At 33.9% G+C, this 26,932-nt stretch overlaps 2 protein-coding genes across 6 annotated transcripts in view; both read right to left on the bottom strand.

Moving 5' to 3' along the window:
• Positions 1-26,932, bottom strand: part of LOC114339763 (anoctamin-5) — a 202,643-nt gene that overhangs the window by 166,304 nt on the left and 9,407 nt on the right. For all 5 annotated transcript variants that reach the window (XM_028290443.2, XM_028290441.2, XM_028290442.2 and 2 more), the window contains exon 2: positions 116-463. In XM_028290443.2, coding sequence (XP_028146244.1) covers positions 116-462 — 347 coding nt within the window. In that variant the 5' untranslated portion in view covers position 463. The remainder of the gene's footprint in view (positions 1-115; positions 464-26,932) is intronic.
• On the bottom strand, positions 14,956-15,264 carry LOC114339764 (uncharacterized). The gene has a single exon (XM_028290447.1). It carries the CDS (start codon positions 15,262-15,264, stop codon positions 14,956-14,958), a length of 309 nt encoding a protein of 102 aa, XP_028146248.1.

Below are 26,932 nucleotides of genomic sequence, written 5' to 3'. Positions count from 1 at the left end.
TAAATAGCTTTAAAATAAATATTGTTTGACTTCGTGTGGGTTTTATGTACATCAAAATAGTGTATGATATCATTAATTTAACTCTAAAGTATTAAATTGTGCTAAATTTAATTACCTTTCAGTATTCATTTCATCTTCCAAGTTTTCACCACTATTGTATCTGCTAACTATAGACATAGCATCAAAATCACTTTGAGATTCTGAATCCGTATCACATTGATAAATTTTGGTTTCATATATAAAAGGTTTAGAATTTTGAGATTTAACACTGTTTTGAGAAAATCCATCAAGAACTTTTGATGAACCATTAATGCCATTTTCGCCGGTTATAAACAGGGGTGTTTCTTCCGTTTTTTCTTTATTGCTAAAATAAACTGTAGAAGAGGAAGATTCTGGAAGCAATGGTGTACTTTGTGTGGGACTTTGCAGTAAAACACTAACATTTTTTTTACCAGAAGACATACTAGAAAATAAAAAAAAAATGTTATTTGTTTGTTTAAGGACTACAAATTGATATTTAATATAAATAATGTACTATAATATATGAATATAGACCATAGACCTATTTCTAAGTTTAAGGAGGTTTAGCAAAAACTCGGGTTTTCTTTTTTTACAGCTTAAACTATGGAATATACAGTGAAGGCGTTTGAGTTGGAATACATTCATTTTCTCGAGAATGGGCAATTTTGGAGGGAAATCGCAAAACAGGTCGATTTTTATTTTTAAATTATAATTTTTTGGCATATCTATCATACTAGTTACGTCAGCCATCTGGGCGTGATGACGTAATCGATGATTTTTTTAAATGAGAGTAGGGGTCGAGTGATAGCTCATTTGAAAGGTTATTTAATTCTCTATTCAGTAATATAATAATTAACATCATTATGTATAAAGGGTGACAAAAAAATAATTTTTGAATTAAATAAATTGATGCAAAAAGAAGAATTTATTGTAATTTACTAATTCAAAATACATTTTACTGCTGTCAGAAAACAGAAAAATATGTTTTATTTGGCATATAAATATTGTTTCTTGCCTAAATTCAATGATTAAGCTGCCACCCATCTGCCTCTTACCAGTTTGATCATTTGATTTAGGCAGAAAGCAATGTTTATTTGTCAAATAAACATTTTTTTTCTGTTTTCTGACAGCAATAAAATGTATTTTGAATTAAATCAACTACAAAATATTCTTCTTTTTGCATCAATTTATTTAATTCCAAAATTATTTTTTTGCCATCCTGTATACATAATTATGTTAATGATTATATTACTGAATAGAAAATTAAATAACCTTTCAAATGAGATATCATACGATCTATACTCTCATTTAAAAATATCATCGATTACGTTACCCCGCCCAGATGGATGACGTCACTAGTATGGTATCTATGCCAAACAATCACAATTTAAAAATAAAAATCGACCTGTTTTGGGATTTCTCTCCAAAATTGCCCATTCTCAAGAAAATGAATTTATTCCAACTCAAACGTCCTCACTGTATACTAAATCTTCATAACAAAATTGATGTATACCAAAAACGTCTATAATTTAAAATTATTTTCAATTATAAAGAGTCTAAACTATCATCTAGAAAAGCACAACTAAAGTTGTGCTTTTCTAAATGTAACCTTGTATATTAAACCATTTTTGAATATTATTATTTAAAAACATGAAGAGTTTGCATAAGGTACATTATGGTAGGGGAGCAAAGTATGCTAAATGTGCAGTCACTCTAGCGTTATGGGGAGCTATTGGGTTGTGAAGAGTAGGTCCTAAAACCAAAAAAAGTTAAGTGAAAAGTTCCATTTTAGTGGGCGCTTGCCATTTTTTTAATTTAATTTTCCATTTCCAACAATTGTTTTTTCTTTTCCGATTATAACGCCATCTATCCATAGTTCGAAAAAATGTTTCGAATAAAAGTTACTAACTTTTACGTAAGGAATCCAAATCTGCAATAAAAAAATGTAAAAGTAACCCCCCACCCCACCTCTGTGGGGGTCGTGTTTGGTGCCATTCGATAGATTTTTCAAAAATATTAAATAAGTGTATTTTACAGTTTTTCGATCTGATGTTCATTTCGCGAAATATCGCGGGATTCGTATTTAAAATATTAAATTTACCCCCACCCCTCTCCGTGGGAACTAGTGGGAGCTGTGTTTGGTATTATTCGATAGATTTTTCAAAAAACTTAATCACATATTTTTTAGTTTTTCGATCTGTCATTCATTTCGCGAAATATTCGCTTTTTTCTTGTGAAACTTTGGGACTCACCCATTTCCTTACGCTCGGCTCAAATCGTCAGATTTTTGAAATATACACTCTTTTGCATGTACTTAACTTACCTTATCTTAATCTGACAATTTCGAGTTTTTTAAGGATAGATTTTTTTTCGGGCCCCCCTTAACGAACTCCCCTGTGTTAAGAGCCAATATATGGTAGAGGTACATCTGCAGGCTACCAGGTTTCTCCCCATATGATAATATGACGCGCTCGAGTAACTGAAAAAATCCCCGCTTGGGCTCCCATACCATTATAGGTAGGTCTTTTAGGTAGGTATTATAGTTCTAAAAAATTTCAATATAGTTAATTTCTAAGTTAAAGTCATTTAATTTCCTGCGCAAAAAATTAAAGCAAAATTCAGCAAACCTCTAAACTCAGTTTTTTATGCTCTTTTCAAATGTGCAAACAGATTTTGAAAATTTCAATATACAGGGTGTTGTTTCTTCTTGTTGTCACAATTACTTCATTTTTTTTGTTAATCTGGACCTGGATTTCTATTGTGATCAGTAAATGGGTCATTCTAATGTAGTAAATAAGTATGTATTGATTATTTTCTAAATGAGTAAGTATTTGTTCATTAAGGTAATAATTTATTATATAAATAATTCATTAAGTTAATAATAATTTATTATTAATTTCTGCCTAATGTTAATAATTTCTGCTTTTTAATCTCAGAGTTCTTAAAAATTTCAATATACACTGAACGACACAAAAAACGGCCACCCCACAAAATGGGTCATATTTAATGTCTCGAATTTCCTAAGCCTGTTGTCCGATTTAAGTGATTTTTTTAATATTATAAAGCCTTATTCTTTAACAATATCGTTGTAATAATACTGTTGCTAGACAGGTGAATTATCATTGTATACCGGGTGTACCAATCAAACTGTGTTTTTTTTTCTCAAAGTTCACCACACCCTGTGGGATATTCTAGCATTTATAAAATACTGAAATTAAATCCCGACTATAGCCTCAGGTTTTCTTAACATCCTGTTTTTTTATTCATTCGCTTATGTTGGATAATAAAAAAGTTAGGTACTTTAACAACTAGCCATTTTCTTCAAAAAAAAACGTGTGACAAACTTTAAGGGGTAATTCTGCATGAAAAAATAATGACCGTTTGATTTATAAACATAAGTCCGCAAATGCTTCGTTTCCAAGATACGGGATGTTGAATTCTTTCTTACAAACTGTCGATTTATTTATTGCTCTAAAACCTGTTGAGATATGCAAATGAAATTTGGTAGGTTTTAAGATGTTATTATTGCTGAATTTTATATTCACCATTGGCGTGCATGCGGGTAATATTACCCGTCATATTACCCGTATACGCGCCAATGGAGAATATAAAATTCTAAATTGCATTGTCAAAAAATGTGCAATAACTTTCTCTTAAAACCTACCAAATTTCATTTGCATAGCTCAACCGGATTTTAGAGCAATAAATAAATCGTTAGTTTGTAATAAAAATTTCAACATCCCGTATCTCGGAAACGAAGCATTTGCGGACATACGTTTATAAAGCAAACTATCATTATTTTTTTCATGCAGAATTACCTCTTAAAGTTTGCCATACTTATTTAAAAACACCCTGTATTGACGAAAAACAAGGCTAGTAACTTTTTTATTATCCAACATGAGCGAATGAATCAAAAAACAAAATGTTAAGAAAACCTGAGGCTATAGTTGTGGTTTAATTTCAGTATTTTATAAATGCTAGAATATTAAACAGGGTGTGGTGACCTTTGAGAAAAAACACAGTTTGATTGGTACACTTGGTATACAATGATAATTTACCTGTGTGGCAACAATATTATTAGCTATAACAATAAAGCTATAACATATTGAAAAAATCACTTAAATCGGACAACAGGTTTAGAAAATTCGAGACATCAAAAATGACCCATTTTGTGGGGTGGCCGTTTTTTGAGCCGGTCAGTGTAATATATTTTATTTTAAAATAAAAGTCATTAAATTATCTGGCCAAAAAATTGAAGCAAGCCATTAAACTTAGTTTTTTGTGCTCTTTTTAAATATGCAAACGGATTTTGAAAATTTCAATATACAGAGTGTTGTTTTAAGGTCCCAAAGAATTTATAATTTTTTAATCCGGACCTGGATTTTTCTTGTGATTAGTAGTTGGACGGATGTAGTTATAAATCAGTCATATGTGCACCAAATATCAAAAAAATATACAGGGTGGTTCTAAAGTTATGGGTCCAGAAAGAAATGGGCGACATTGATTGAACACCCTGTATATACTGTAAAAAACTTTTGGATCTCCGATTTGTCTGAAAATTGGTGTATAGCAGCTGCGGAATGTAAAAATAATGTAAACTGCTCGTAAAAAGTTAGGGATATAGAAAATTATGCTGTTTTCATAGTTGATTTTTTCGCGAACAGACGGATTCCGCTATTTTTTTTATTATTTTAGATTTTTCTTTAGTATTTACATAGTTGTGAACAGGTTTACTCAAACTTATTTTTTGTACTTATACCTGGTGGAAGAAAGTACATGTTTTTCTTATGTTATGTTTGAGACACCCTGTAGGGAGAACGAGGTACAAATGTGAGTATAGATCAGAATCGTATTGTAGTCTTATGTTTTGTGAACATGTTGTTGTTTGAATTTCCCTGATATCTTTAGAAACAAAAAATAGACGGTTTTGTAATTTAACATGTGTTTTAACCGAAACAAAAGTTTGAGACACCTTGTAGGGAGGAAAAGGCAGAAAGGTGAGTATACCTCGATATTACGTTGTCTAATATTTTCTAAATATTTTTTTTTAATTTCTCTGATATCTGTAATAACAAAGAAACTAGACGGTATTACTCTTTAATATGTGTTTCTATGTTTATAGTCTGGGCTGATTATCGGAGAATAGGACATTTTTGGGAAAAGTTATTTACCAGCAATTTTATTGCTGGAATCGAAGCTTATGATTATATATATTAATAATATAGGTATGCAAAGTCCGCAGATAGTGTGCTACTTTTTTTTATAAACAAAATGGCGCCCGAAAATCGTGTTTTTTTCAATTATTGCTCTATAACTCCGAAGATTTTAACTTTACAACAAAAACACTCGAATAACAATTCACCGCAATTAAATTCTGCATAGAGATATGTTCTTTCCGATCTGCTCCGACGAAAATTTTCCTCGGAAAATCCAGGTTTTCCCAACAAAATCTTTAATTTTCAAATAAAGTTTTAGATAAGTAATTATCTACCAATAATTAAATAATTTGGTGACTTAAAAGCCTTCTTGGTTTGGATTATAGTTCCAGAAGCTGGTGAAAAAAGAACGAATATTTTAGCAACAATTTAATTGTTAATTAATAATTTACGGTCGCAATAATAACCAAAATAATTATGATACACTGATCAAACTTTGAAATCTTATAAAGATGAGATGCCTATTTAACATTTTGTCGACAAAATATAAATTTTTTATTTTTTTGCATAATCTTTAAATGTTAAAAAAAATAGTTATAAACAAATTAACGTTTATCAGAAAGTTTTTATTATATTCTAATTTTAAAAAATAGTTAAAATGCGTATTTCAAATATCTTGAAAATGAATGCTTTAAAACTTTTTTACAACCATTTGCAAAAAAGTTATGAAACAGCAAAGTAAACATACGAATACTGCGTTGTTTATATTTTTTTTTAATTCTTTAAAAGCATAAAAGTGAGTTTAAAGTACAAGCTAATTACTTACAAAAAATATCACTTATAAGTTTAATGGTTATAGTTTAATTAAAGATTATAAATATTTTTTTTGTAATTTACACGCGCGAAAGTAGACTAATACAGTACCGTAGCTATGTATGATGTATTTACCCGTACACATACACAACTCGCGCGAGTTTAAAGAGTATCAGTCGCTTCGAGTGAACATCTCCGGCTCTGCATCAAGCCTACTTTCGCGCTAAAAATTACAAAAAGTATTTTTAATCTTTGATTAAAATAGAACCATCGAACTAATATTTGATATTCTTTGTGAGTAATTAGATTGTACCACAGACTCACTTTTAAGCTTTGAAACAATTAAAACAAATTATAAACAACGGAGCAATCGTATATTTACTTTGCTGTTTCATAACTTTTTTGCAAATGGTTGGAAATTTTTTTTTGAAGCATTCATTTTCAAGACCTTTGAAATACACATTTTAAGTATTTTTTAAAATTAGAATATAATAAAGAATTTCTGAGAAATGTTAATTTGTTTATAACCATTTTTTAAACATTTAAAGATTATGCAAAAAAATGAAAAATTTATATTTTGTCGACAAAATATTAAATAGGCATCACATCTTAATAATCTTTCTAAATTTGATCAATGTCTCATGATTATTTTGGTTGAGTTTTTTGGTGTAAAGTTAAAATCTTCGGAGTTATAGACCAATAATTGAAAAAAACACGATTTGGGGGCGCCATTTTGTTAATAAAAAAGTAGCACACTATCTGCGTACTTTGCATACCTATATTATTAATATATAGGATTATAATATTCGATTCCAGCAATAAAATTGCTGGTAAATAACCTTTCTTTGTACTTTACTAATTAGACCAGCGTATTATAACTATTTTTTTTTTTCAAAATTTAAAGGTTATGCAAAAAACGAAAAATTTATATTTTGTCTATAAAATATTAAATAATCTTTATAATCTTTATAAGTTTGATTAATGTATCATGATTATTTTGGTTATTAGTGCGATCGTAAATTGTTAATTAACAATTGAATTGTTGCTAAAATATTCGTTTAATTTTCACCGGCTTCTGGAATTACAATCTATACCAAGAGAGCTTTGATGTCACTAAGTTATTTAATTATTGATTAATAATTACTTACCTAAAACTTTATTTGAAAATTAGAGTTTTTGTAGGGAAAACACGCATTTTCCGAGGAAAATTTTCGTCGGAGCCAATCAGGAAAAACATGTCTCTATGCAGAATTTAATTGCGGTGAATTTTTATTTGGGTGTTTTTGTTTGACGATTTGTCGGCGCCATTTTGTTTATAAAAAAAGTAGCACACTATCTGCGGACTTTGCATACCTATATTATTAATATATATAGTATTTTTACTACAAAAACGTTATTACGTAGGTCAAAATTTTTGACGTAAGAGAACTGTCAAAACATTAGAATGTGACTTTTCATTATTGCTATGTTGGATATTGAACTTAAATAATTGGTTTAGAAAATTTATATTATTGATAACAATAAATGTTTTTGGTTATTTAATTAATATAATTATAAAATTCTCAATGCAATCGCGATTACGTTTTTCTTATTAAAATACCATGTGGACGCTTATACAAGATCGGGCAGTTCCGTGTTGGTGTCGTATTTTAGCTGTGCTAGAGAAATTCAATTCTAGAGTTGATGTTATGGAATATCATTATGTATTTTCGTTAACATTAACAAATATTTTGGGATATGAATAATATATTTCCGCAATTGATGAAATCCGATTGACATCATTAATTAGAATAAAGAACTAGAGATATTATTTGTACAGTAAACAAAAACAAATAAAAATATCTCTGACAAGTAATGACATTAACGTGGCCATGATGAAAAGTCACATTCTAATGTTTTGACAGTTCTCTTACGTCAAAAATTTTGACCTACGTAATAACGTTTTTGTAGTAAAAATACTATAGGATCTTATAATTCGATTCCAGCAATAAAATTGCTGGTAAATATCTTTTCCATGAATTTTGCTAATTAGCCCAGAGTATTAACATGTGTGACGCATGTCGTCAGTTAAAACACATATTAAAGAGTAATTCCGTCTAGTTTCTTTGTTATTAAAGATATCAGAAAAATTAAAAAAATAAAATATTCAACAACATAACATCGAGGTATATCGTATACTCGCCATTGAGCCTTTTCCTCACTACAAGGTGTCCAAACTTCATAAATGTTAAATTATAAAACCGTCTATTTTTTTGTTTCTAAAGATATCATTGACATTCAAAAAACAAAATGTTCACAAAACATAAGACTATAATACAAATGTAAATACTAAGGAAAAATCTAAAATAATAAAAAAATTAGCGAAATCCGTTCATCTGCTCACGAAAAAATCAACTATGAAAATTGAGCATAATTTTCTATATCCCTAACTTTTGACGAGCAGTTTATTTAAGGTTCTTCTTCTTTTTTCATCAAAATGTTATTTTATGCGATTTTACAGTGATTTGGTATTTATTTAAACAAATTTGCATTTTCTATCGTAAATTATAAATGGAAAAAATAATATTGTAATAGAAGGGACTCAAAAACGTCATTATATGGCGTTATAACAAGTTATTTTGATTCAAAAAAAGTTTTTGAACAAATTTTATAGTGTAGAAAACGTTAAAATACCTTTTTTTACATTTACCTCCATTCTCAAAATACATCATATTCGTTTTGGCTGAAAATTTTGCACACAGATAGCCAAAACATAGGACTTTAATGCCCGGTTGCACCAACAGATCTTAAGCTTAAGTCGAGAATATCATAAGAATTAATATAATTATAATATATTACAAAAAGAATACCATAATATAATAATAGACCAGGGCGCATCTGTAAAAATATTAGTACATTTGGACGTTGAGAGGTGACTCAAATCTTTTTGCAGAAATTGCTTAAAAATAAATCAAATAATAATATTTGAGTTATCCTCCCTCTCAAAAAAGTCCGGAACATTGTTTAAATAATCAAAATGTCAAAAAATTAAGGAAAAATTCGATTATTTTCTTTGTTTTTTGATTATAACTTTAAAAGTATTCATTTCCGAGAAAAGTTGTACTGACATAAAAGTTGCGTAATTAAATTTCCTACAATATAGAATTGGTCAAAAATTTAAAAGATAAGTCACTTTTGTTGCAAAATAGCAATAACTGTGAAAAAAACATACAAAAACAAGTATTCGCATTTTACGTTTCTCAACCATTTATGCTACACTTAGGATCTTCATATTTCACCCTGAAAAACTTTATGATACAGTAAAACAATTCTGTAAATTTAATTAAGATCGGTTCAATAGATTTTGCAAAATACATTTTGCAATCCAGCTTTCGTAAAAAAATTCATTTTTTCAAAATGTTACAGGACTTAAAATAAAGCAAATAGCAAGTTGAAAATTTTTGTGCGTATACATAGAAGTGGACTGTATCATTCATTTGCAATTTTGCAAAATTAAAATCGATTAACACCACGGCGTCAGGATTTTTTTTAAATAAACATTAATTATTGGTGCTACGCGCAGGACAGCGGATAGTTTGCTCTGATTGGGCATTCCAATGACCTTTGATAATGATTGATACATTTTAATTTTTATTACATTTCGATATAAATAAATAAACTTGTTTATTGCAAAATAAAAACACATACTCTATCCTTTGAAATAACACTTTTTTTTAGCAAAAACTTTCTTTGTTCATATATTTTAAGTTAAATAATAAAAGTTTATTATTTTTAAACATATGCAATTGTTTAAACAATATTTCACAAACAATAATAAAATTAGTTTGATTTTTTTGGAATTAAAATATTAAAATACAACAAAATATAGAGTAAGAAAATAATATATTAGATAAAGATTGGAAGAAATTTTGGTGGAAATCAACTTGTGTGAATCGAACACCGCTGTCCTGCGCGTAGCACCAAAAATTATTGTTTATTTCAAAAATTTTCTGACGCCGTGGTAATTAATCGATTTTAATTTTGAAAATTGAAAATGAAAGGTACAGTACACTTCTACAAGCAAAAAAAATTTCAACTTGCTATCTGCTTTATTTTCAGTCCTGTAACTGATCGTAATGAAATTTACAGTATTGTTTTACGGTATTATAAAATTTTTCTGGGTGAAATATGATGGTCCTAAGTGCAGCATAAATGGCTGAAAAACGTAAAATGCGAATACTTGTTTTTGTATGGTTTTTTCGCAATTATTGCTATTTTGCAACTAGGGTGACTATTTTTTAAATTGTTAACCAATTCTATATTGTAGGAGATTTAATTACACAACTTTTATGTCAGTACAACTTTTCTCGGAAAGGAATACTTTTAAAGTTATAATCAAAAAACCAAGAAAAAAATCGAATTTTTCCTTCAATTTTTGACATTTTCATTATTTAAACAATGTTCCGGACCTTTTTGAGAGGGAGGATAACTCAAATATTATTATTTGATTTATTTTCAAGCAATTTCTGCAAAAAAATTTTAGTCACCTCTCAACGTCCATCTCAAAACAGATGCGCCCTGGACTATAATAGATATAACTGATAATAAGGTAAGAATCTAAAATTATGGTGCAACGTAAGTGATACTCAAGGAGGCCCTATCTATAAGTAGAGCTTAGCTAACAGAGCTTAGATAAGCTGGAGCTTAAGATCTGTTGGTGCAACCAGGCATTAGTGGTTAAATGGATTTGAATTATTTTACAATACTAAAAAAGTTACATGCAATATCATAGTCAAAAATACAGGCGTCTATTGTAAGTACAATTAACTCGGAAAATATCGACCTCATGACAAAAATTGTATAAAAAGAAATTGTAATAATAGTGCTATCGCCAGGCGGGTACAACGGCCTCGTTAATTCAGATGGACTTACCCAAGTTTTTTGTATGTATTTTGACCCGTAGAACACGAATTTTTTGGGTAACAGTTGATCCGGATGTCGATAAGATTGTTATAAACAAAGAACTTGAGGAATTACATAACAGCGATTTTTCGCAAAACAAAACATTTTTTTGTATTTTTTTGGTGATTCTCAGCAAAAAATGGTCTTACAAGTTTTTTCGTAGGATGCATAGTTTTCGAGATAAACGCGGTTAAACTTTCAAAAAATCGAAAAAGTGCAATTTTTGAACTCGAATAACTTTTGATTAAAAAATAAAATAGCAATTCTGCTTACTGCATTTGAAAGTTCAAGTCAAATTCTATCGGTTTTGACTATTTGCATTGCTAAAAATTAAGTTTTAATTTGTTAAACAAAGCCATAAACATATAGTGTTTCCCGTATCCAATGCATGCGTTTTAATGTACCTAATCTACGTAGAAATTGTCTGTATGCGCGCCTACTCGTTCGATTTCAAATGAGAAATGCATTGAAAACATCATTCAATCACTATGTGTTTATAGCTTTGTTGAACAATACAAAAATTAATTTTTAGTAACGAAAGTAATCAAAACCGATAGAATTTGACTTGAAATTTCAAATGCGGTAAGCAGTATTGCAATTTTATTTTTCAATCAAAAGTTATTCGGGTTCAAAAATTGCAATTTTTCGATTTTTTGAAAGTTCAACCGCGTTTAAGTCGAAAACTATGCATCCTACGAAAAAACTTGTAAAAACATTTTTTGCTTAGAATGACCCAAAAAATACAAAAAAATGTTTTGTTTTGCGAAAAATCGTTGTTATATGATTCCTCAAGTTCTTTGTTTATAACAATCTTAACGACATCCGGATCGACTGTTACCCAAAAAATTCGTGTTTTACGGGTCAAAATACATAAAAAAACTTGGGTAAGTCCATCTGAATAAGGGATGCCGTTGTACCCCCACTGGCAACAGGACTATAATTGTAAATGGGTGATTCCATTTCAAATCACTAAATTTTGGAGCAAAAAAAAATTTGGATCTCCGATTTGTCTGAAAATTGGTATATAGCTTCTGCGGGACGTAAAAATAAGATATTTAAGGTCAAAAAGTCTTCTTTTTTTCTCAAAATGTTATTTTATGCGATATTACAGTGATTTGGTGTTTATTTAAACAAATTTGCATTTTCTATCGTAAAGTATTAATGGAAAACATAATATTTTAATAGAACGGACTCAAAAATGTCATTATATGGCATTAAAAGAAGTTACATTGATTCAAAATAAGTTTTTGATCAAATTTTATAGTGCAGAAAACGTTAAAATACCGTTTTTACATTTTTCTCCATTCCCAAAATACATCATAATCGGTTTGGCTGAAAATTTGCCCACATATAGCCAAACATAGGACTTTAAATGGTGAGAAGGATTTGAATTATATTACAATACCAAAAAAGTTACATGCAATATCATAGTGAAAAATATAGGCGTCTACTGTAAGTACAATTAACTCGAAAATATCGACCTCACGACGAAAACTGTTAAAAATAAATTGTAACAATTGTAATTATTTGGAACAATTTCAGTTCCTAACATTTTTGTCGAAAAGTTAAAAATGGCGGAGATATTGAGCAAAACAGGTTCTCCTTTAAAATCAAGATGGCGGCTAACGTAACGGAGGTATTCATTCGTGATTTTAAATTTAGACTACTATTGATTCCCCTAAAGATTAGATCTATCTGCTATTATATCTATCTGATTAGGCTATCTGTGGGCAAATTTTCAGCCAAATCGATTTTGATGCATTTTGGGAATGGAGAAAAATGTAAAAAACGGTATTTTAACGTTTTCTACACTACAAAATTTGATCAAAAACTTGTTTTGAATCAAAATAACTTCTATTAAAATATTATGTTTTTCATTGATACTTTACGATAGAAAATGGAAATTTGTTTAAATAAACACCAAATCACTGTAAAATCGCATAAAAAACATTTTGAGAAAAAAGAAGAAGATTTTTTGAACTTAAATATCTTATTTTTACGTCCCGCAGAAGCTATATACCACTTTTCAGACAAATCGAAAATCCAAAATTTTTTGCCTGAGTGATTTGATATGGAATGTACCAAATTATTTGGAACAATTTCAGTCCCTACCATTTTTGTCCAAAAGTTAAAAATGGCGGAGATATTGACCAAAAACGGTTCTCCTTTAAAATTAAGATGGCGGCTAACGTAACGAGGAATTCATTCGCGATTTTAAATTTAGACTACTATTGACCCCATAAAGATTAAAAAAATAAAATTTTGGACAGCTCGGTATGCAAGGTCATATGCTATCGCGACTGGAGTAATATACTTTTTAGTCTGATATTATTGCATGTAACTCTATTTGTATTGTAAAATAATTCAAATCCTTTTAAACGCTTAAATTCCTATGTTTTGGCTATATGTGGGCAAATTTTCAGCCAAATCGAATGATGTATTTTGGGAATGGAGGAAAATGTAAAAACGTGTTTTAAACTTGTTATAATTCTTTATAATGACATTTTTGCGTTGCTTCTATTAAAATATTTTTTTTGTCCATTGATACTTTACGATAGAAAATGCTTTGTTTAAATAAACACCAAATTAAAGAAGAAGACTTTTTGACCTTAAATGTCTTATTTTTACGCCCAGAAAAATCGGAGATCCAAAAGTTTTTGCCTGAGTGATTTGACATTGACACGGAATGTACCATATAGCCCGATCAAAGAACAATCTGACCTAAAAAAGATAAAGGAAAGATGAAAATTTGGAAATACGTAGTTGAAATTGTCTATTATTATATAAGAAAAAGTTTACAATTCTACATCAAATCCATTTTACAGAAATGGAGGGGTATACCCCCTTCTCGGGAGTGAAAAATATACATTCAAAATAAGTCCGGACTTGGATAAAATGACTAATTCTAAACAACTTTTGTTCTATAGTTTTTTCACTAAGTTAATACTTTTCGAGATATTTGCAAGTAAATATGTTAATTTTTAACAAAGAAAAACATGGTTTTGGGCTGGTTTCTCGCAAATAACTCTCGAAAATATTCTTAACAAAAATATAGCTTATAATAAAGTGAAAAAAAAAAGGTGTATGCATGAAGTCTGTAGACCCAGTAGAAGCAGAGTTGTAGCTAATGAAAAGTAAGTTCTTCTTCGCCAAATTTCAAATCGAATATTTCAACGTGAAATAAACAAAAAACGGAACACTTTTCGGGGAAAACTCATTACAACAAAAAACGGAACACTTTTCGGGGAAAACTCATTACAACTTTTTTAAAGTATTTAAAAAAGGTTTATTTTTTTTTAAACTTCGAACATTAAAAGTAAGTGAGTTAGCGGTAACAATTAATTTTATTTGGGATGCTAATTAGGGGGCAATTTTCGCGATTATTTTATCAAAAAATAAACAGGACCAACAATATTTTGAGCGTAATTCACTTACTTTTACTGTTAAAAGTTTTTTAAAAATCACAAATAAATCTTTTTTTAACACTTTAAAAAAGTTATAAAGAGTAATTCCCCGAATAGTTCTCCGTATTTTTTTTGGATATTTTACGTTGAAATATTCGATTTGGAATTTGACGAAAAAGAACCAACTTTTGGTTAGCTACAACTCTGCTTCTACTGGGTCTACGGACTTCATGCATACACCATCTTTTTCACTTTTTTGTAAGCTATATGAGTGTGGTCCAACCTTTTAGACGTTGCGGGCCGTATTAAATTTGAAATTATTATGGAGGGCCAGAGAACTCGACTCGTTTAAAAAAAGTTTATTTTAAAAAATAATATACAAACGAAATATTATTTACAAGTATTTTATTATGGTTTACAATAATTTACATGTTATGTTTAAAATTTAACATAAAATAAAAAATTGATGGGATATTTGAGGTAAGGGTTTATCTTCTACTAACTTTTGCACATCTATATCTATGCTAGTCGTAGTGAGTCTAATACACGCTTCCAGAGAATCGTTTTCCATGCGATTACGTGTTTTAGATTTAATATGCTTCAAAGCAGAAAATGTACTTTTACATATACGTACTACCAAACATCGAATATAGTTTCAACGCAAAGTTACGAAGTTTAGGAAAACGATCCTTGGAGACTAACTTCCAAAAGGTACTAATGTATTCATGTTTCTTTGCTTGAAAAAACGAATCGGACTGTAGTTCGCACAGCTCTAATTGGTATTCTGCTGATTGGTTCTGGATGTTGACTCCCATTGGATTGTTAAAAAGCTCAAGTTTGGGTTTTAGTGCATCAAATTCCGAAAACCCTTCATCGTATTCTCTTTTTATTTCTGTAAGAACTTTTGCAATCCTCGAGAAATCGACCATGGTTTGTTCTTGATTTATTTCGAAACACGCAGGAAAATGTCTCGAGGTCGTTTATTTTCATGCAGTTCTCGAAAAGATCAAGTTTTTTGCGAAATGTCTTAATTTGACCAACCAACTGTGATACTGTCTTATTTTTCCTCTGGAGTTGTAGGTTTAATGTATTCAATTGAGAGGTAATGTCTGTTAGAAATGCCAGTTCTAGTGGTAAGATCTCTTTTCTTAAAGAAAAAAAATGTCTAAGGCATTTACCTGCACTCAACCAGCGTATCTCTGAATGTAGGGGGACGTCCTTATATTCAGTATTTAATCCCTCCAAGAAAGAGATGAATTTTCGGTGTTGCTTAGCTCTGTTTCCTCCTCTTAAGCTGTTTTCTATCTGCACTACAGTTTTCATAGTATCGTTGTTTTTAATTATCTTTCCGCAGATAGCCTCTTGATGGATAATGCAATGAAACATAACACAGTTAACACCATTTTCCCGCAAGAGTCCAGCTAATCCCGTTATGCGTCCCGTCATTGCTTTTGCTCCGTCGGTGCAAACGCAAGAGCACTTTTGAAAACCGCCTATATTTTTCACAACGTCACTAACTGCTTCAAATATATTAATACTTCTGGTCCCGTCTTCCATGTTTTAGAAGTTCCTCAGTTACACAAAAATCTTCACTGATGCATCTAACAAAAATTAATACTGATTTTTGTCAGTAGTATCAACAGATTCGTCCAGGGCTAAGGAGTAGTACAAACAATCACGAACTGTGTCGACCATTTTTTAAATAAATGAGTATTCAGCTCATCAACTCTTCTAGATACAATACGATGGAAAACTAAAACACATTCAAAATTTTTGGCCATCTTTTCATCTCCAAAGGATCGCGCCAGTTTAACGGTACACCGCTTGATCATTTCTCCATCTCCAAATGCTTTTTACTTTTGACAAGCTCTAAACATACTTCATATGAAGTTCTTTTACAAGAGTATTGCGAGCTTCACCTTGACATTTGTCATATTTTGTTTTGTGCTGGGTTTCATAATGCTTACTAATATTGTATTCTTGTGATACCGCGAGTACTTGACAACAAATAATGCACTGAGGTTTGCCTTTTAATTCGATGAAGAAATATTGATTTTCCCATTTTCCTTGGAACGTACGTCCTCTTCGAAAATTTTGCGTTTTTTGGCACTACTCATTCTGAATTTAACATTCAATTTATTCGCCACTGTTAATTCAACAAGATACGTGCAGCTGACTGAAGCTAACGGCCCGCGCATCGGGAGTGGGTGTTCAAGGTTAACTACTTTCTTAAGATTGCGGAAAGTTAGGCAAGGTTGGAACAGGTAAAAGTTATCAATGGAAATATTTTTGAAATGTGTTTGCGGGGGCCGCAGTTTAACAAGCCTCGGGCCGCATGCGGCCCGCGTGCCTCAGGTTAGACCACACTGAGCTATATTTTTGCTAAGAACATTTTTTTTTTCATAAAATACTTACTTTTTGAGTTATTTGCGAAAAACCGTTCAAAAACATGTTTTTCTTTACTAAAAATGAACATACTCACTCGCAAATAACTCGTAAAGTGTTGACTTAGTGAAAAAACTCTATAGAACAAAAGTTGCTTAGAATAAGTCATTTTATCCAATTCCGGACTTATTTTGAATGTATATTTTTCACCTCCGAGAAGGGGATATACCCCTCCATTTCTGTAAAATGGAGATGTAGAATTGTAAACTTTTTCTTATATATTAATAGACAATTTCAACTACCTATTCGCAAATTTTCATCCTTCCTTTATTTTTTTTTTGAGGTTTTCGTAAAGTTTTGTGTTCTTTGATCGGACTAACATCTAGAAGCGCCTCAGTGATCTCTATTCACCATTCAAGTATTTCCGTTTCCCAATGAAACACCCTGTATAAAAATTACTTAAAGAAACGATAATACAGGTATCTTTCTAATTTCTTATATATACAAAATATATACTTATATATATTTATTACATCTTTATATGATCTTCAAAGAAAAAAATAGTACAAAAATCAATTTAAATGGGTTAATGGTAAATGGATTAATATGTTGGATGCTGGCTAATTTCTATAGGTCAGGGTAGTAAGACAAAAATATACCCTGTTCGTGACACTTCAGCAGCCAGGACACTGAAGCGTTTTTTATTGATTTGCGTGTAAAGATAAAATGCTTTGTGGAAATGCTATCAATGAGTGTCCCCGTTTAGGATTTTGTCCTCTTCAGGGTTTGTGGTGAATGTATTGTGTTGGATCGCAAAAGCAAACAGTCCGAAAAACGCACTGGGGCAAGTGTGGTGTTCCTGGTGTTCCTGGGTTATGCCGGACGGTGGTGTCCAGAAGGCCAAAAGACAACAGAGAAGAAAGTTAGATGGAGTTGATGTTGGTTCCATTGACATTTACGTGTACTGTCCGTGCTTTGCCCTCGACCACCCCTCTAGAAACCATTGTACGCCAACTGGTAGAACCAGCGGCCCTCGTCGGCGGTCAAGAGGTGGTTTTGAGCGCAGCGTGGACAGTGAGCGTTCGAGTGATGAAAATAGTTGCGGCTATTTTCTTGGGACGAACAGGTATAATTGTGCAATGAAGTTGGGAAACCGCAAAAAACCAACTTCTCCCTGTTCGGGGTAGGGAATAGGATATGTTAAAGGTGGGTGCGGTAGGCTAACGGGGTAGCCTCGAGGATGTTTTCGTATTCTACTGGGAGTTCGTCAATGCATGTTTGCATTAGAGCAGACGGTGGGTGAATCTTTTTTCGCTTGGGCTTTGCGTGATAGAATACGTGGCCAGAAGATGAACAGGAACATTTGAGAGATTCTTGTGTGTCGGAGGGGGGATCGTTGATTATTTTGGTTGTGAAGTTCCTGTTCAGAGAGTTTATTCTCTCGATAATTGTGGGTATGTTTGAGAGGTTATGGATTTCGTTTGAGGGATATCTCCAGTGCTCGTAGTTGCATCTACGCAAGATTCTCCGTTCCACTCGCAACAACCTCTCTTTCTGTGCTCTAGCGCATAGAGAGTAGAGGCAAGATTTGTACTCAATAACGGGTCGAATATAGGTCTTGTAAGTATGTAAGAGAGTCTTCTTGTGTGTCTTGCCAATACGTCCTGAGAGAGCGTTGAGAAGTCCGGCTCTGTTCCTTACCCTATCTAAAGTTGCCTTTAGGTCTGCGTCCCAGTTAAGAGTCCTGCTAAACAGTACTCCTAAGTAGGTTGCAGTCGGGCTGAGAACGAGCCTTTCTCCCATCAATCTCAGTGGGTATTGATCGTCTTCATTTCTTATGATTTTTGCTGACACAGAAGGGGCGCGAAACACAATTGTTGTTGTTTTGTTCGCGTTCAGCGTGACTCTCCACTTACAACACCAATCTCCGACCGCGTCCAACAGAGCCTGGGCTCTTCTGTGGATGAGTAATGGGTTGTATCGAGAAGTTGTCGTGAGTAGAGCCGTGTCGTCTGCATAGAGAAACAGCCGAGTGCCTGGGATATGTTGGTTTGTGATGTCACTGTTGTAGATAATGTACAGCAGTGGTGCTAGGACTGAACCCTGGGGAACTCCAGCTTGTGGAGTGAAAGGGGTAGACTTTTGATCGCTTATTTTCACTCTGACAGTTCGGTTGTGGAGGTATGAGTGTACAATTTTGGTAAATTGTAATGGTAGCCCGATGTCCAGAAGCTTCCGAACAAGTCCGTCGTGCCAGACCTGATCGAAAGCTTTCTGCACATCCAGGAATGTGGCTATGGCGAATGAACCATCGTTGATGGTTTGAGTAACTTTAGTTGTGAAATCTATTAATGCATGTTTAGTAGATTTACCAGACTGGAATCCATATTGAAATTTTGGGATGATGTTGTGTGTTTCGAGAAAGTTATTGAGCCTTTCTTTTAGGATTAGCTCAAGAACTTTACCCAGTGTTTATTAGTGACATTGGTCTGTAGGATTCCACTTCGGTTCGGGGTTTGCCTTTTTTCAAAAGCATGATGGTATTGGCCACTTTCCAAGGAGTAGGGAAGTGGCTGTTTTTGAGACATGCATTGAATATTTTAGTTAGAAGAGGGATGATACTCTCAGGAAGTTTCTTGAGGCACCTACGGTTGATGCCATCAGGTCCGGGAGCGCCGTTTTTACCTATTTGGCAAAAGCTCTCCGTTTCCCTGTTTGTGAGGGGGTCCATGATAGGATCATAGACTGGAACGTGGTAGTTGAGAGTAACATTTACTATATATTCTGTGTGGAGTTTAAATAAGCGATCAAAGTTTGGGTTGTCTGGAGTTTGAAAATTGTTTTGAAGCGAATTTCTGAATGCTTCAGCTTTCCCTTCTGAGGAATTGACAATGTGATTGTTGACCAACAGATGAGATGGTTGAGATCGTTTTTGATTAGTTAGGACTTTGAATTTGTTCCAGAATTTACTTCCGTCCCTGTAGTCCAGTTTTGAGGTAGCATCCTCCCACCGGCGAGCCGTTAGGTCGGATATCTCTCTCTCTCTATCCTGGCACAGATTCGGTTGTATTCTGTTTTGATTAATGGATTTCTGTTGGCCTTATATTGGCGTAGAAGACGCCTTTTTTGTTGAATTTTGGCTATAATATATTGTGGAAGTGCCGGTGATGTATAGGTTATTTGTTTAAGTGGAATTGCGTGCGTGATAGCCTCGGTGATGAGGTTCTCAATTTGTGTTGCACTTATGTCGATACTCTCGTTAGTATCGAGTTCGCCTAACATAGGAAGATTTTGAGTGATGAAATTTTGGAATTTAGTCCAGTTAGCGTGACGATAGTCTCTTATAGATCTTGGAGGTTTGGGTTGTTTTGGAGCTAATATGTCGGTATTGACAAGAATACAAAACAAGAATGCCACCAATGTGGCATCTATCCCCAAACCGATCCAGAATGTTACTGGTAACTAGGATGTGGTCGATAATAGAGGCCCCATTGGCGTTCAAAAGCGTGTATTCAGTGTTGGTGATTCTTGAGATAGGAAGGTCTAGTAGTAAATCCGTGAGGCGGATCACCAAACTGCGTTTTGTCGGTGATCACCAAACTATGTATGTCTACAATTCAGATCCCCCATCAACACGGCCTTGCCGAGCGTTGAAAAATACTCTAGCAAATGCCTGTTGAGTGGTTGATCCGGGTGTTTGTAGTAAGAGACTATCGTGAGGGTTTCGTTGTTGGGAATGTGCACGTCAATTGCCAGGAAGTCCACATCAGGTGGACGAAAATTTGGTGGGAATGTATGAGCGCTGTGTGGTATTCCGTGTTTTATGAGAATACCATTCCCACGTGAAACCTGACAGCGGTTTCGATGGATGATCGAATATCCTGCGAAATGTGGATCGCTTTTCGACAGAGTATCTGTGAGTGCGAGGATCTGGATGTTATGTTTCGACAGGATATTCTTGATGAGGGGTCTCTTTTTGGAGAGACCCTGACAGTTGACTGCACCTAGGGTGAAATCCATAAGGGGTGCGCTTAGTGGTTGGAGTGGAATGTCAGTTTGACATTGCTTCCGTGTCCATGAACCACTGTGGAGTGGTCATAGACTTGGCTAATGAGGTTAGCCGTGATAGCTGCGATATGCTCACGAAGTTCAGGCAGCAGGTTCAGCAGCAAAGCAGTCTGGATCGACAGGATGTTTTTAGTCTCTGTTGGTAGATCGAAGGGAGGGAATGATCTTTCGATCGAAAGTGGCTGTACCTCGTGTTGTACGGTAGGGATTGTGTGTCTCTGTGGGCACTTGTTGGAATAGGCTGGGTGTTCACCGCTGCAATTAGGGCATTTTGGTTCTTGCTGTTTGGTGCAGGCACTAGACTTGTGATTGCCACCGCAGTGAGGGCAGACGAATGCTTTTTGAGGGTATTCGTCGATGGAATGTCCGTTTGTGCAGCATTTGCTGCAATATTTGGGGATTGGTATGGTTGGATCAGAGCTGTGAGGAAGTTCGACATTGTAGATTTCTCCATCTAGAGTGATGCCTCGGCTCAGTGCTGTGGTGTACTTATCGAGGGATTTCGTCACTACCTTGACCACCTTGGAATCCCTGCCGAGTCTGAAAGATTTGACCCTCCACAGTTTTTCAACTGGGAATTCCTGTTCGGCAAGCAAGGCAGTGATTTCGTCCTCCGTGTAGTCCACATCGATTCCTGTTATGCAGAAGAGGTAGGTAGGTTCTCTGTTGTTGGAATTAGAGTTTTTGTTACGGCTGTGGACCGTAACCATAGTTTGGCCTGTGGCTTTATGGATAGTTTTCTCGATATCTTCTGCATTTATAGAATTAAAGAGTCGCAAGTGAGCGATACCGTGTGAGAGAACTTTGCAAGAATGTATTTTGTTCGATAAGAGTTTTGTGGCATTTATTTGCCGAAAGAAGGTACGCTTATTGCAAAGATCTTTTGGCAGATCTTTAATTAAGTATTCGGACAGTGTAGGATCGTTTATGGCGTTGACTACGTTCTGGTTTTTGGGGCGAGAACTTGCTGCGGCGCTGGCGTATGATCGACGTTGTCTTCGTTGGAAGACGAATTCAGAAGATTCTTGGGAATTGTTAGTGCTGACGTTTGCTGGTGGTTGTGAGACTGGAGATTGAGAAGAAGATTGAGTAGAGATTGTAGATGCTTTGGGTTTAGGGTTAGTTTTTGGAACTCTAGAGATTGCACCCTGTTTCACCTGTTCGCTTTGACGCTGAGAGCTCGTTTTAGCTTTAAGTGGCGGAAAATCGTGAGAATATCGCTTCAGTAGGGGATTGCTGGCGTCTTCCTGCTCCATGCGGAGATAAACCTGTCGATACCTATCGCGTACAATTTGCATTTCCGCGTTTAGGCTCTCCAGGTCCAGCTCCGCCTGGAGCCGGTTGTAATCGTTGGATGGTGGCGTTACACCTTCCTGTGATAGGGAGGCGAATTGGTTTGATGTAGTGGTAGTTGCGACATTTGTCTGGGCCGTCGTCCGTGAACGGAGAGACCGGGTAGAGGAGACGGACCTTACAGAGGAAGGCATTGTCGATTGGATTTGATTGCAGTCTGGCGATCGGAGGGCACCTCAGCCTCAAGGTGTTCTGGGGGGTAAACCCCAGGGATAAGGGTGGCTTGTCCTACCCCTCCGTGCTTTTCCGCTTTTTGACACTGACTATAATTACCTGATTTTTGTGCGATTTACCTCGCTGCTATATGGTCCCTCGTTGAAAGCCTTATAGAGTTTGGTTTATCCCCGTACTGGCACTTGTTCTTGAAGCCGTACTTAACTCGTTAGATAGAGTACGGGGTCGAGTGTATTGCACTCGGCCCAGGGCCAGAGTATTCCTCTGAAACCCCTTAATCCGTCTACCTTTCTAGAGTTGCACGGCCAAGCGTCGTTGGTTTTTCGGTGGGATATACCGCTCTCCTCCGGCTACCTATGTGCAGCTAACTTCAGCGATAAACGCTCTCAAACTCCTCGCTAGTCGTCGGTATGAGTAAGGTGTGCAGAAAGTGACCTTACTACTCGACGTCTGAATCGAGAATGCCATCTAGTTGGTGATCGTCCTCTTGATCTTCTCCCCGGAACGTTTCCAGAAACAATTAATCTCTCCAAACTGTCGTCACCTCTGCGAACCACGTGACCAAAGAATTGCAGAATTCGTTGCAGACATATTGTGGACAGCCTTTTTTTAATATCGAGTTGGTTTAGAATGGAAACGTTTGTCCTATGAGCTGTCCAAGGTATGCGCAGCATTCTTCTCCAGCACCACATCTCAAAGGCTTCCATTTTTTGGCGTTCGCATGCGCGAAGAGTCCAAGTCTCTGCTCCGTATAGAAATATTGAGAATACAAGGGCATTCACCAATCTCATCTTGATATTTTGAGAGATAGATCTGTCTTTCCAAACTTTTGTTAGGCGACTCATCGCATTTTTTGCCATACCAATACGTCTCCGAACTTCTGCTTCACAGTTACCATCGTTACTTATACTAGACCCGAGATAGACAAAGGTGTTTACTATCTGGTATTCCTCTAATATGTTAGTCAGTTGAATAGTGTCAAATCTGTCGACCGCCATTATTTTTGTCTTAGCTTTATTGATTTTCAGACCAACTTTATTGCTTTCGTACTCAACTCTTCGCAGAAGATCAAACATTTCTTGCTCATTTGCTGCTATAAGTGTAGTTTCATCAGCAAATCTTAAATTGGAGATTTTCCTACCAGCTACTGTCACTCCACCGGCCCTTCCTTCTAAAACCATCCTCATGACATGTTCACCATAAATGTTAAATAAGTCAGGTGACAACACGCATCCTTGTCTAACACCTCTCTCGGTCTTGAATTGGTTTGAGATTTTCTGATCTAGTCGTACTGTCGCTATATTAGACTGGTACAAATTTTTAATAAGTGTCACCAGGTGCATTGGTGCGCCCATTTCTATTAAAATTGACCACAGATTTATCCAGCTTACACAATCAAATGCCTTTTGGTAGTCAACGAAGCATATAATCATAGGTACTTGAAATTCTCTAGACTTTTCAATGAGTTGTCACAGGTTCAGGATTTGTTCCCTTGTACCTTTACCCTTTACAAACCCCGCTTGTTACTGAGGTATTTGGTAATGTAGATAGGTTTTTAATCTGTTTTTGATGATATGCAACAAGATTTTATTAGCATGTGTTATTAGTGACAGTGTGCGGTAGTTTTCACATTTGGTAGTAGTTCCTTTTTTGTGTAGTGGGATATAAATTGAGGTACACCAATCAGATGGCCATTTTCCTGAATTCCAAACAGCGACACAGATAGAATGGATGATATGTAATCTTTTGTCACCTAGTAACTGTAGTATTTCACATGGTATTGAATCAATGCCTGGGGATTTATTTCTCTTTAGTGATTTAACTGCATCTTTGACTTCAGCGAGTAAGACAGTAGGTTCTCTAGGGTAGTCAGAAGGCCACTGATTTTCTGCTGATACCTCGTTATTTTTATATAGCTCGCCACAGTAGTTTCGCCATGTTTCCAATATTTCATCAGTATCGGTCTTTAACAACTACCAAGTTTCACCAAGATACACAACTATCGGTGAACAACTACCAAGTAATGTTATCTATATCATAATTGATAAAAAATCGTAATAAATATGTATAATTTGTTATACAACAAAATAAAAAGTTTATAAGGAAAGATTTACGATACTTTTGCATAATTAATGAATAATAAATGCATTTTTTATTCACTTTTTGTAAAACAAGTTGAAAATATAGCTCATGCTCTTTCATTTGAATAGAAATTATCTTTCATTTGACACCTGTGGAATGGTTCTAACGTCATTTTCTTCTGACTTATGTTATTGCAAAAAAAATGATCTCTGGGATAAACAATTTGAATAAAATTTAAAAAATTGAATGAATCGCTTTGAAATTTTTATCACATATTAAGCACCAATGAAACCTTATTTGACAAAAATTTCAAAGCTGTACACTAATTTTTATAACAGTTATTGCGAAAATATTTTTTTTTGCAATTCCGACCTTTTTTCGCAGTTATATTAACAATAAATGAGTATATCAAACTTTGTAATACGTCATTTTAAAGCTTTTTCCATAATCTCGAAGATATTTGTACTAAAAAAACCATAAGTTTTCCTGTTTTCCATTGATTTGAAAAAAAAGTGAAAAATGCCATTTTTTGACACTTAATTGTTTATAAATAAAAATGGCCGCCAGATCCTAAGCAGGAAATAGTCACAATTTGCTCTTATATGTATTACCTGTCAAAAAAACGCTTCAGTACCCTGGCTGTTCAAGTGTCATGGAAAAAACCGTATTACCCTGGACTACTAGTTAGATAATGGTAAACACTAGGCATATTGAAAAAAGTATCTCATTTATTATGGTAGGGGAGCCCAAGCGGGGATTTTTGCAGTTACTCAAGCGTGTCAGATTAGCATATGGGGAGAAACCTGGTACCCTGCAGATGTACCTCTACCATATATTGGCTCTTAACACAGGGGAGTTCGTTAAGGGGTCCCGAAAAAAATCTATCCTTAAAAAAACTCGAAATTGTCAGATTAAGATAAGGTAAGTTAAGTACATACAAAAGAGTGTATATTTCAAAAATCTGACGATTTGAGCTGGGTGTAAGGAAATGGGTGAGCCCAAAGTTTCACAAGAAAAAAACCGAATATTTCGCGAAATGAATGACAGATCGAAAAACTAAAAAATATGTGCTCAATATTTTTTAGAAATCTATCGAATGATACCAAACACTACTTCCCACGGAGAGGGGTGTAGGGTAAATTTAATATTTTAAATACGAATTCCGCGATATTTCGCGAAATGAACAGCAGATCGAAAAACTGTAAAATACACTTATTCAATATTTTTGAAAAATCTATTGAATGGCAACAAACACGACCCCACACGGAGGTGGGGTGGGGGGGTTACTTTAAAATCTTAAATAGGAGCCCCCATTTTTTATTGCAGATTTGGATTCCTAACGTAAAAATAAGTAACTTTTATTCGAAACATTTTTTCGAATTATGGTTAGATGGCCTTATAATCTGAAAAACGATTGTTGGAAATGGAAAATTAAATTGAAAAATGGCAAGCGCCCACTAACATGGAAAACTTTACTTAACTTTTTTTGGTTTTAGGACCTACTCTTCACAACCCAATAGGTCCCCTATGGGTTATGGGGGATTATATCTTTTAGCTACTACCTTTTATAGTCCTTTCACTCAGCTTGGGAATATTTTGGCAGTTTCATTGTCAGAAACATACAACACAAAAAGTCCCAGTCCAAAAAAATGTCCAGTAAATTTAGTAACAATTTTTTTCTATGTTGGTTAAATTAAATAAAAACAACAAAATAAAACTGCACAAATTAAAATTAAAGTCTATTTTTGAAATTTTACAGTTGTTTACAGATTAGTATTTACAAATGGAAAGCTTTTAATGAAAATTAATGAATATACACTCCTACTATTAAAGATCATTCTTCTCTTTGCAATGAAAGAAGTCTACAAGCGTAAACTTATTTGAGCCATTAATACTGAGGGGTACGAATTTTTGTGTGGTATATTTCTTTCAATGAATCTATCGAAATATCCCTGAGCTGAGGGATAAAAAATTTCCGAAATAAACATTTAAACATTTGTTTAAATTTAAGTAGTTTTATTTTATTAATAGTTTGGTATAACTAGACCCAAACCCAGACATCCAAAGTGAAAGTTATCCTCCAACACCATATTATTCCATATGGTCCACATAATGTTCAGAAAAAAGTCACACCATTTTGAGCGTCGGGTTTGGGGGGCGAGGGGGGAGAAATCGGTAAATTCGTAGTTTTTTACGTTTTTCTTTAATATTTTTAAAACTATGCGGTTTAGCATGAACAACCTTCTATACAAAAATGTTTTACATTAAATTTGAAATAAAAAACGTCCTATGCATAATCCTTCTAAAATGAACGGTTCCAAAGTTACGTAGGTAGTAGAGTATAATTGGTCCAAAAAAAGGCCTGACTCATCCAAAGTAAAAGTTTTCCTCCAACACCAAATTGTTCAATATGGTCCACATATTGTTTATTAAAAAGTTTCACCATTTTGAGCGTCCGGTTTGGAGGGAAGATGGGGGAGATGTCGGTAAATTAGTAGTTTTTTTACGTTTTTCGTCAATATTTCTAAAACTGTG

The sequence above is a fragment of the Diabrotica virgifera genome, chromosome 1 (genome assembly GCF_917563875.1).
Source record: "Diabrotica virgifera virgifera chromosome 1, PGI_DIABVI_V3a".
NCBI classification, from domain to species: Eukaryota; Metazoa; Arthropoda; class Insecta; order Coleoptera; family Chrysomelidae; genus Diabrotica; species Diabrotica virgifera.
The sequence above is the reverse complement of the archived record's forward strand: the minus strand, read 5'-3'. Positions and strand labels throughout refer to the sequence as shown.

What these genes read in the sequence shown, in the direction of transcription:
- LOC114339764 (XM_028290447.1), bottom strand. Translation starts at nt 15,264, where the DNA reads ATGGTCGATTTCTCGAGGATTGCAAAAGTTCTTACAGAAATAAAAAGA.